This window comes from Lissotriton helveticus, chromosome 2_1, assembly GCF_964261635.1.
Source record: "Lissotriton helveticus chromosome 2_1, aLisHel1.1, whole genome shotgun sequence".
NCBI lineage: Eukaryota > Metazoa > Chordata > Amphibia > Caudata > Salamandridae > Lissotriton > Lissotriton helveticus.
In genome coordinates, this window is record NC_136059.1 from 845,038,223 (window position 1) to 845,048,884 (window position 10,662).

The following is a 10,662-nucleotide window of genomic DNA, read 5'->3' on the forward strand; positions in this document are numbered from 1 at the left end:
ACCCCAGGGGGTGGAGCCAGCATTGTGTGGGGAAAACCCAGCCTCACTCAGGACCCTCAAACCAGACAGTCAATCCACAAGCAGGCCCAGGCTCACTCCTCCCCTCACATCAGCATGCTAAACACTCTATTCACCACCGGGGCAGACCCTCCCAGACTCTTGGAGCCAGGCTCACCAGCCAGCCTCAGCCAATCACACGCCAGACACAAATTACACAAATATGCCAACTTCTAAAAGTGGCACTTCTACACTAGACACAATCATGCCGCATATACCATTGCGCAGCATTCAACCTCACGAGTTTGCACATACCAAACTCGACCCTGCACTCCCCACACATCAGGAACTACCATGGGCAAACATATTCCCCATGCATTCCTATGGGAGGGTAGGTCACTCACCACACTTACCCAGAGAGCTCACGCACTTTACACTGTACCACAGTGAAAAAGTGCGCAGAGGCCTAAAATCACCAACACCAGGTTCCAGAAACAGGCTAGGAAACAGCAAAAAGTTTCGGGGTGAACCTGCCAAAAAGGGCCAGGTCCAACAGTTCCTGTGCAAGGGGTTGGTAGCATGCAATGTCTGATAGTTGACGATTTGCTTCATGGATGTAGTCATCAACATGTAAGGCCACTGGGTTACCCCCTTTGTCTGCTTCCTTGAGGATCAATTCCTTCCTCCCTTGTAGTGTTCTGTTTGCCATTCTCTCTTCCTTGGTGATATTTTGTGGTAGAAATTTGAGTTTCTTCTGATACTTAGAATGTTCTTTTTCGAGATCATGGGCCACCGCAAGATGAAAAGCATCAATGCTGTTGCCAGCTGGTAACTGCAGGCTAAAGGAGGATTTTGTTGTCAAAGAGTGTCCATGGCCAGGTCTGTACTAATTCCATTGCGGTTCTAGTTAGTGAGTTTGGATCCGTCCCTTGTTCGCATAGCTTGGTAAGGAGATCTATGTTTTTTATATCTTGGATAGAAAGATTTGAGATGGCAGTAAATTGTGGTTCACACTGTTGGTTAGCTCTGTCTGCAAAGAATACTTTGAGTTTGAGCTTTCTGGAAAATTTAAAGACATCTATCTGTGTTTGTACTAGATTCTAGGAGGCCGTAGGGCAAAACGACAGTCCTTTGTTAAGGATATTTAATTCATGACCTGAGAGTGTAATATTCAAGAGGTTCTTGACTAGATTTGCATTTACAGAAGTGACCTCATGTTTTAGGATGTCCTTGTTATTTTTTTAACTGATTGTATACTGGTTAGCACTGTGTTTGTACATCATGTAAAGGTTTTAATTAACTATAACATGATTAATACACTTTAAACTAAGCGAGTTACGAGTTCAAACCGATGAAAGCTTTTAAAATGTGATGGATGCCTTCGCGCACGACGTAAAAAGAGTATCCACTGTTGTTAAGCAAACTCATGCAATAAAACTCAAGAACAAAGCCTGGAAGCTGAAATCAAGATGGAGGTTAAGATGCAGAATAAATAAAACAAGCATTTGCAATGCAATAGGTCTCGCATTAGGAAAGTTTGAGTTATTTGTCCTGTACATGACAAATTTGTTATTTATGTGTCATTTTTGAAAATTGTGAAATTAATAGCCTTGTCATTTACAATGGTAATACTTTTATTTTGACAATGTGACACCTGTAGCATTTTTAATGCAACATGTTTTGTATTTACGTGACTTAGAAGTATTGATTTTACAAATAACAATGTTTAAAAAAAAAAATAATAATATTTAAATAAAAGTTATTGTAATTTATAATGGCAATAGCTTACATTTTTGTGAATAACTTTTGTGAAGATTATGTTCAGTGTATTTTATCGTGACTAAAATATAAGAACAGAAGTGAAATATCAACATTTTTTGGTGACATTTGTAATAAAGCTTGAAACATTGAGAGACATATTTGAACCAGTTGTTGTTGAATGTTTGCACAGATTGATACTGTGGTGGCGCTGAGTGATGTTGTGGTGGCGACAAGTGATGCTGTGGCGTTCAGTGATGCTGTGACAGAGCATAGTGATGTTGTGGTGCCCCTAAGTGATGCTGTTTTTGTGCGATAGATGGAGTGAGGGCGATAGATAGATAGAGTGAGGGCGATAGATAGATAGAGTGAGGGCGATAGATAGATAGAGTGAGGGCGATAGATAGATAGAGTGAAGGCGATAGATAGATAGAGTGAGGGCGATAGATAGATAGAGTGAGGGCGATAGATAGATAGAGTGAGGGCGATAGATAGAGTGAGGGCGATAGATAGATAGAGTGAGGGCGATAGATAGAGTGAAGGCGATAGATAGATAGAGTGAGGGCGATAGATAGAGTGAGGGCGATAGATAGAGTGAGGGCGATAGATAGAGTGAGGGCGATAGATAGAGTGAGGGCGATAGATAGAGTGAGGGCGATAGATAGAGTGAGGGCGATAGATAGAGTGAGGGCGATAGATAGAGTGAGGGCGATAGATAGAGTGAGGGCGATAGATAGAGTGAGGGCGATAGATAGAGTGAGGGCGATAGATAGAGTGAGGGCGATAGATAGAGTGAGGGCGATAGATAGAGTGAGGGCGATAGATAGAGTGAGGGCGATAGATAGAGTGAGGGCGATAGATCTGTGTGGTAGTGTGTGTGTGGTTGTATGTGTGTTGTATGTGTGTGCGTGCATGGTTGTATGTATGTGAGTGAGCGGTTACAGAAGGATGTATGTGGAAGAGAGAAGCAGATCAGCATATTATAAGAGAACAGGGAGTTAAAGAAGGATGCGTGTTGAAGAGAAAAGCAGATCAGCACAGGAGAAGAGAACAGGGAGTTAGAGAAGTAGGCGGTGGAAGGGAACAGCAGATCAGCACAGGAGAAGAGAACAGGGTTTTGGAATAGGGGGGCGGGTGGAAGAAAGCAGCAGATCAGGATGGGAGTACAGAACATGGAGTTTAAGAAGGAGGCTTGTGGAAGAGAGCAGCAGATCAGCACAGGAGAAGAGAAGAGAAGAGAACAGGAAGTTAGAGAAGTAGGCGGTGGAAGGGAACAGCAGATCAGCACGGGGGAAGAGAACAGGGCTTTAGAGAAGGGGGCGGGGTGGAAGAGAGCAGCAAATCAGGATGGGAGAACAGAATAGGGAGTTAAAGAAGGAGGCGGGTGGAAGAGAACAGCAGATTAGCACAGGAGAAAATAAGAGAGTTAAAGAAAAAGGTGCGGTTGTTTGAGAGCAGCAGATCAGCTCAGGTGAAGAGAACATGGAGTTAAATAAAGAGGCGGGTTTTAGAGAACAGCAGATCAGCGCAGGAGAAGAGAACATGGAGTTAAAGAAGGAGGCGGTGTGGAAGAGAGCAGCAGATCAGCACAGGAGAAGAGAAAATGGAGTTTAAGAAAGAGGCTGGGTGGAAGAGAGCAGCAGATCAGCATGAGAGAAGAGAAAAAGGAGTTAGAGAAGGAGGCGGGTGAAAGAACAGCAGATCAGCACAAGAGAAGAGAAAAGGTAGCTAGAGAAGGAGGCAGAGTGGAAGAGAGCAGCAGATCAGCATGGGAGAAGACAAGAAAACAGGGAGTTAGAGAAGGAGGTGGGTGGAAAATAGGAGCAGATCAACACAGCAGAAGAGAACAGGGAGTTAAAGAAGGATTTGGGGTGGAGGAGAGCAGCAGATCCGCACAGGATAAGAGAACAGGGAAAGGATGCGGAGTGGAAGAGAACAGCAGATCGGCACAGGAGAAGAGAACAGGGAGTTAGAGAAAGAGGCGGGTGGAAGAGAACAGCAGTTTAGCACAGGAAAAGAGAACAGTGAGTTAGAGAAGGAGGCAGAGTGGAAGAGAGCAGCAGATCAGCACGGGAGAAGAGAAGAGAACAGGGAGTTAGAGAAGGAGGTGGGTGGAAGAGATAAGCAAATCAGCACATCAGAAGAGAACAGGGAGTTAAAGAAGGAGGTGGGGTGGAAGACAGCAGCAGATTAGCACAGGAGAAGAGAACAGTGAGTTAGAGAAGGATGCGATGTGGAAGAGAGCAGCAGATCAGCATAAGAGAACAGAGAGTTAAAGAAGGAAGCGGGGTGGAAGAGAGCCGCAGGTCAGCAGAGGGCTAAAAGAAGAGAACAGGTAGTTAGAGAAAGAGTCGGTGTAATAGAGCAGTAGATTAGTATGTGAGAATAGAAGAGAACAGGGAATTAAAGAAGGAGGTGGGTGGAAGAGAGCATCAGATCAGCACAGCAAAAGAGAACAGGGAGTTAAAGAAGGAGGTGGGGTGGAAGAGAGCAGCAGATTAGCACAGGAGAAGAGAACAGTGAGTTAGAGAAGGATGCGATGTGGAAGAGAGCAGCAGATCAGCATAAGAGAACAGGGAGTTAAAGAAGGAGGTGGGGTGGAAGAGAGCAGCAGGTCAGCAGAGGGCTAAAAGAAGAGAACAGGGAGTTAGAGAAGGAGGTGGGTGGAAGAGAGCAGCAGATCAACACACCAGAAGAGAACAGGGAGTTACAGAAGTAGGTGGGTGGAAGAGAGCATCAGATCAGCACAGCATAAGAGAACCGGGAGTTACAGAAGGAGGTGGGTGAAAGAGAGCAGCAGATTAGCACAGGCTAAGATAACATGGAGTTAAAGAAGGAGGTGGTGTTGAAGAGAGCAGCAGAACAGGACGGGAGAAGAGAACAGGAAGGTAGAGAAGTAGGCGGGTTGAGGAGAGCTGCAGATCAGCTCTGGAGAAGAGAAGTGACCAGGGAGTTAGAGAAGTAGGTGGGTGGAAGAGAGCAGCAGATCAGCACAGGAGAATAGAACAGGGAGTTTGAGAAAGAGGGGAGAGGAAGAGAACAGCAGATTAGCATAGGAAAAGAAAACGCAGTTAAAGAAGGAGGCGGGTTGGAAGAGAGCAGCAGATCAGCACATGAGAAGAGAAGAGAACATGGAGTTAGAGAAGGAGGCAGGGTGGAAGAGATAAGCAAATCAGCACATCAGAAGAGAACAGGGAGTTAAAGAAGGAGGTGGGGTGGAAGAGAGCAGCAGATTAGCACAGGAGAAGAGAACAGTGAGTTAGAGAAGGATGCGATGTGGAAGAGAGCAGCAGATCAGCATAAGAGAACAGAGAGTTAAAGAAGGAAGCAGGGTGGAAGAGAGCCGCAGGTCAGCAGAGGGCTAAAAGAAGAGAACAGGTAGTTAGAGAAAGAGTCGGTGTAATAGAGCAGTAGATTAGTATGTGAGAATAGAAGAGAACAGGGAATTAGAGAAGGAGGTGGGTGGAAGAGAGCATCAGATCAGCACAGCAAAAGAGAACAGGGAGTTAAAGAAGGAGGTGGGGTGGAAGAGAGCAGCAGATTAGCACAGGAGAAGAGAACAGTGAGTTAGAGAAGGATGCGATGTGGAAGAGAGCAGCAGATCAGCATAAGAGAACAGGGAGTTAAAGAAGGAGGTGGGGTGGAAGAGAGCAGCAGGTCAGCAGAGGGCTAAAAGAAGAGAACAGGGAGTTAGAGAAGGAGGTGGGTGGAAGAGAGCAGCAGATGAACACACCAGAAGAGAACAGGGAGTTACAGAAGGAGGTGGGTGGAGGAGAGCATCAGATCAGCACAGCATAAGAGAACAGGGAGTTACAGAAGGAGGTGGGTGAAAGAGAGCAGCAGATTAGCACAGGCGAAGATAACATGGAGTTAAAGAAGGAGGTGGTGTTGAAGAGAGCAGCAGAACAGGACGGGAGAAGAGAACAGGAAGGTAGAGAAGTAGGCGGGTTGAGGAGAGCTGCAGATCAGCTCTGGAGAAGAGAAGTGACCAGGGAGTTAGAGAAGTAGGTGGGTGGAAGAGAGCAGCAGATCAGCACAGGAGAATAGAACAGGGAGTTTGAGAAAGAGGGGAGAGGAAGAGAACAGCAGATTAGCATAGGAAAAGAAAACGCAGTTAAAGAAGGAGGCGGGTTGGAAGAGAGCAGCAGATCAGCACATGAGAAGAGAAGAGAACATGGAGTTAGAGAAGGAGGCAGGGTGGAAGAGATCAGCAGTTCTGCATGGGAGAAAAGAAGAGAACAGGGAGTTAGAGAAGGAGTTTGTTAGAAGAGAGGAACAGATCCGCACAGAAGAGAACAGGGAGTTAAAGAAGGAGGTGTGGAAGAGAGCAGCAGATCAGCACAGGAGAAGAGAATAGAATAGGGAGTTAGAGAAGGAGGTGTGGTGAAAGTGAGCATCAGATCAGCAGAAGTTAACAGGGAGTTAAAATACAATGCAATATGTTTCTCATTTGGAAAGTTTGAGCTATTGCTATTGTAAATGACCAATTTTATTTTAACGTTTTGTTGTGGAAAATAGTGAAAAAATTGCTTTGTCATTTACAACGATAATAGTTATAACTTTTGCAAATGTGACACCTAAAGCATTTGTAATGCAATATGTGTTGTATTTATGTGACTTACATGTATTGATATTACAAACACTGGTTTTGATTTGGAGGGTGGAGTTGGAGTTGAAGGGTGGAGTTGGCTTTTGATTTGGAGGGTGGAGTTGGAGGGTGGAGTTGGAGGGTGGAGTTTGCTTTTGATTTGGAGGGTGGAGTTGGCTTTTGATTTGGAGGGTGGAGTTGGAGGGTAGAGTTGGAGGGTGGATTTGGATGTAGGGTTTTTATTTGGATGGTGGAGTTGGATGGTGGAGTTGGAGGGTGGAGTTGGAGGGTGGAGTTGGAGGGTGGAGTTGGAGGGTGGAGTTGGAGGGTAGAGTTGGAGGGTAGAGTTGGAGGGTAGAGTTGGAGGGTAGAGTTGGAGGGTAGAGTTGGAGGGTAGAGTTGGAGGGTGGATTTGGATGTAGGATTTTGATTTGGATGGTGGAGTTGGAGGGTGGATTTGGGAGGTGGATTTGGAGGGTGGATTTGCATTTTCAGTTTGAGGGTGGAGTTAGAGTTTGAGGGTGGAGTTAGAGTTTGAGGGTGGAGTTAGAGTTTGAGGGTGGATTTGGATTTGGAGGGTGGAGTTGGAGGGTGGATTTTATTTGGAGGGTGGAGTTGGAGGGTGGAGTTGGAATTGAAGGGTGGATTTGGAGGGTGGAGTTGGAGGGTGGAGTTGGAGGGTGGAGTTGGAATTGAAGGGTGGATTTGGAGGGTGGAGTTGGAGGGTGGATTTGGAGGGTGGATTTTATTTGGAGGGTGGAGTTGGAGGGTGGAGTTGGAGGTTGGATTTTATTTGGAGGGTGGAGTTGGAGGGTGGAGTTGGAATTGAAGGGTGGATTTGGAGGGTGGAGTTGGAGGGTAGAGTTGGAATTGAAGGGTGGATTTGGAGGATGGAGTTGGAGGGTGGAGTTGGAGGGTGGATTTGTATTTGGATGTGGGATTTGGAGTTGGAGGGTGGAGTTAGATTTGGAGGGTGGAGTTGGATTTGGAGGGTGAAGTTGGATTTGGAGGGTGGAGTTGGATTTGGAGGGTGGAGTTGGATTTTGTTTTTGAGGGTGGAGTTGGAGGGTAGAGTTGGAGGGTAGAGTTGGAGGGTAGAGTTGGAGGGTAGAGTTGGAGGGTAGAGTTGGAGGGTGGAGTTGGAGGGTGGAGTTGGAGGGTGGAGCTGGAGTTGGAGTGTGGAGTTGGAGGGTGGAGTTGGAGGGTGGAGTTGGAGGGTGGAGTTGGAGGGTGGATTTGGAGGGTGGATTTGGAGTTGGAGGGTGGAGTTGGATTTGGAGGGGGAGTTAGAGGGTGGAGTTAGAGGGTGGAGTTAGAGGGTGGAGTTAGAGGGTGGAGTTAGAGGGTGGAGTTAGAGGGTGGAGTTAGAGGGTGGATTTGGAGTTGAAGGGTGGATTTGGAGTTGAAGGGTGGATTTGGAGTTGAAGGGTGAAGTTGGAGGGTGGAGTTGGAATTGGAGGGTGGAGTTGGGAGTTGGAGAGTGGAGTTGGAGGGTGGAGTTGGATTTTGAGGGTGGAGTGGGAGTCTGTAGTTGTAGTTTGCAGGTGGATTTGGAGGGTGGATTTGGAGGGTTGATTTGGAGGCTGGAGTTGTAGTTGGAGGGTGGATTTGTAGGGTGGAGTTGTAGTTGGAGGGTGGATTTGTAGGGTGGAGTTGTAGGGTGGAGTTGGAGGGTGGATTTGTAGTTGGAGGGTGGAGTTGGAGGGTGTAGTTGGATGGTGGAATTAGAGGGTGTAGTCGGAGGGTGGATTTGGAGGGTGTAGTAGTACTTGGATTGTGGTTTTGGATGGTTGATTTGGAGGGTGGAGTTGGAGTGTGAAGTTGGAGGGTCGTTTTGGAGAGTGGGGTAATGAGATAGTGAGATAGAGAGAGAGTGAGGTAGTGATATAGAGAGAGAGTGAGGTAGTGAGAGAGAGAGAGAGTGAGGTAGTGAGAGAGTGAGGTAGTGAGAGAGAGAGAGAGGTAGTGATAGAGTGAGGTAGTGAGGGAGAGTGATGTTGTGAGGGCGTGTGAAGGTGAGAGGGTGTGATGGTGTGAGGGTGAGAGGGGGGTGAGCGTGTGTGAGGGTGTGTGAGGGGGTGTGAGGGTGAGAGGGTGTGTGAGGTTGAGGAGGGTGAGTGAGGGTGAGGGTGTGAGGGTGAGTGAGGGTGAGGGTGTGAGGGTGTGTGAGGGTGAGGGTGTGAGGGTGTGTGAGGGTGAGCGGGTGTGTGTGTGAGGGTGTGTGAGGGTGAGGGAGGGTGAGGGTGTGTGAGGGTGAGAGGGTGTGAGGGTGAGTGAGGGAGGGTGAGGGTGTGAGGTTGTGTGAGGGTGAGAGGGTATGAGGGTGTGTGAGAGAGAGTGTGAGGGTCCGATGTAAATGGTGGCAGGACAGGCATCATAAGACAGAGAGAAACACAAAAGTTAAAATAACAGTGCTTGAAGGGGTTGTGAGAAGGTGGAGATGGGATTAAAAGGTTTCAGAGGGGCTGGGGCCATGCAGTGGTGGTAAAGAGAGCTCCGGTCATGGGACAGGACGATACATGTGAGGAGCGTAGAACTGGGGTGCGATATTGGCAATGGTTGAAGCTTAGCAGCAAATTTGACACAAAAGAATGCATGTGCCACGACGCTGGGAGGGGGCTGGGCAAGCATGCCAGCATTCACGAGCAGATGGTCCTGTTTATGACCTGCGGAACGCATGAAGTGGCTGCTGGCAAATGGACTCAAAGCGGCCGGTCGCTTTGAACTGCATGGGATCCGCAGAGTTTAGAGTTTTGAAAGTGGCTTACTATAATCTCGCCGAACAATGCTTACGCATTGCTTCAACGAGACCTAAAAAGGGCACGTCGTTTATTCCGGAGCAATGCCTGTAGAAGCTGAAAAAGAAAGATGATTTCAGAACAAAAATAGCTGTTTGAGGTTTTTATGCCACTTGTGGTGGGATGGAGGAGGGGCTGTTCTCTCTCAACTGCTGTTGCAACGGAGCAATCTATGTAGAAAATGCCATGTTACTCTCCTGGCCCATTGGGGTCGTTTTGCGGTACGGACAGCGGATTGCGGGATGAAGCAGCCCATTTCCGGGACTTTCACGTGCGAGCGCTCGCATCCACCGACACAGCAAGCTGTCCGGCCACATCAGCAGTTGTCAGTGGCGAGCGAGACACCTTGGAAGCAGATATTTCCGTCTGAGACAGCCCTCTGAACACGCAGGCAGCTGGACTCAAACCTCTGCTTCAGGCATTATCATAAACGGGCTTTTTTGGTACGCAGAATGCCGGCACATATCAGAAAGTCCTAAAAATTAATCTGTATTGCTTTATTGCACATTTTATAATTCAAAACAGTGCGTTATGATGATCAGCTGTGCGCTGAACGGGGCTTGGGGAGCTGGGAGGGTCTCTGCACACAAAGCGCACCTGGCTGTGTCGGCGATTTGCGAACCTAAAAACATGTAGCCCGGGGATTCCTTGCCTCCAGGGCAAGCAGTCAACCACAGGATGATAAAAATACAGAGGGCCAGGCTCCCACTACCAACATATGCAGTGTTGGAATCGATAATATAAATAAAAACAAAACAGTAGAAAACTGTGCGTAGGAGCCACTGAAAGTTGCAATAGCGTAGATTTAATAAAAAAAAATACTAATATAAACAATACAACAAACAATACCACAATGAAAGTACAACTTTCAAACTATAAATCTGAAAGTTCAATGGAACGAGCAGGGCGGAGGAATGCCCCGTCAGTAGTAGTCACCTTGTTCGTGACGGTGGGACCCCGCTTCTTCAGGCCGCACGCCCCCGGTGGATGCTGCAGGAAGAGCGGCAGGAGAAGCAGCAGCACAGAGGCCCTGTTGCTCCTGGGGCGGAGAGAACCCATTCCCGCGGGAGCCGGAGGAAGCGGCAGCGACCAGCACTGCCGGAGCAAGGATACAGGACAAGGAGGAGGCGAACCTCCGAGAGCAACACCCCGCGCATGCGCTCTGCAGACGCGCCAACTAATGCCACATCCTCTACCAGTCCACGTAGCAGTGCTGCTCGTGTAGCTGTGCACTTGCGAGAGTGTTAGAAGTACTAAAACTAACTGCCCTATTGTAATGGGACTGGTGCGCACGGAAAGCGCTCCAGTACCTTCGGGTCGAGTTCGTGCTATAAAAAACTGTAAACAAAAGTTCTAGACTAGACTTACAACAACAGTTGTTGTGGGGGCCATAGGGCTCCAGGAGACAGGGTGCGAATGCTCACTAATTTTAAACTGCATTAGGGTAAATGGCAGCATTGAAACTGCGCTGTAAACACCTGAAGAATTGTACAAATAAGGTTTATCTTGTTTTTAAGGCCA

The 10,662-nt window shown here is 47.6% G+C and overlaps 1 protein-coding gene across 1 annotated transcript in view; it reads right to left on the reverse strand.

The window, feature by feature from the left end:
- The window catches only part of PPIC (peptidylprolyl isomerase C), a 152,947-nt gene extending 142,676 nt beyond the window's left edge, over nucleotides 1–10,271 (reverse strand). The window contains exon 1 of the mRNA XM_078675574.1: nucleotides 10,078–10,271. Coding sequence (XP_078531700.1) covers nucleotides 10,078–10,200 — 123 coding nt within the window. The 5' untranslated portion in view covers nucleotides 10,201–10,271. The remainder of the gene's footprint in view (nucleotides 1–10,077) is intronic.
- Nucleotides 10,272–10,662: the final 391 nt, after the last annotated feature.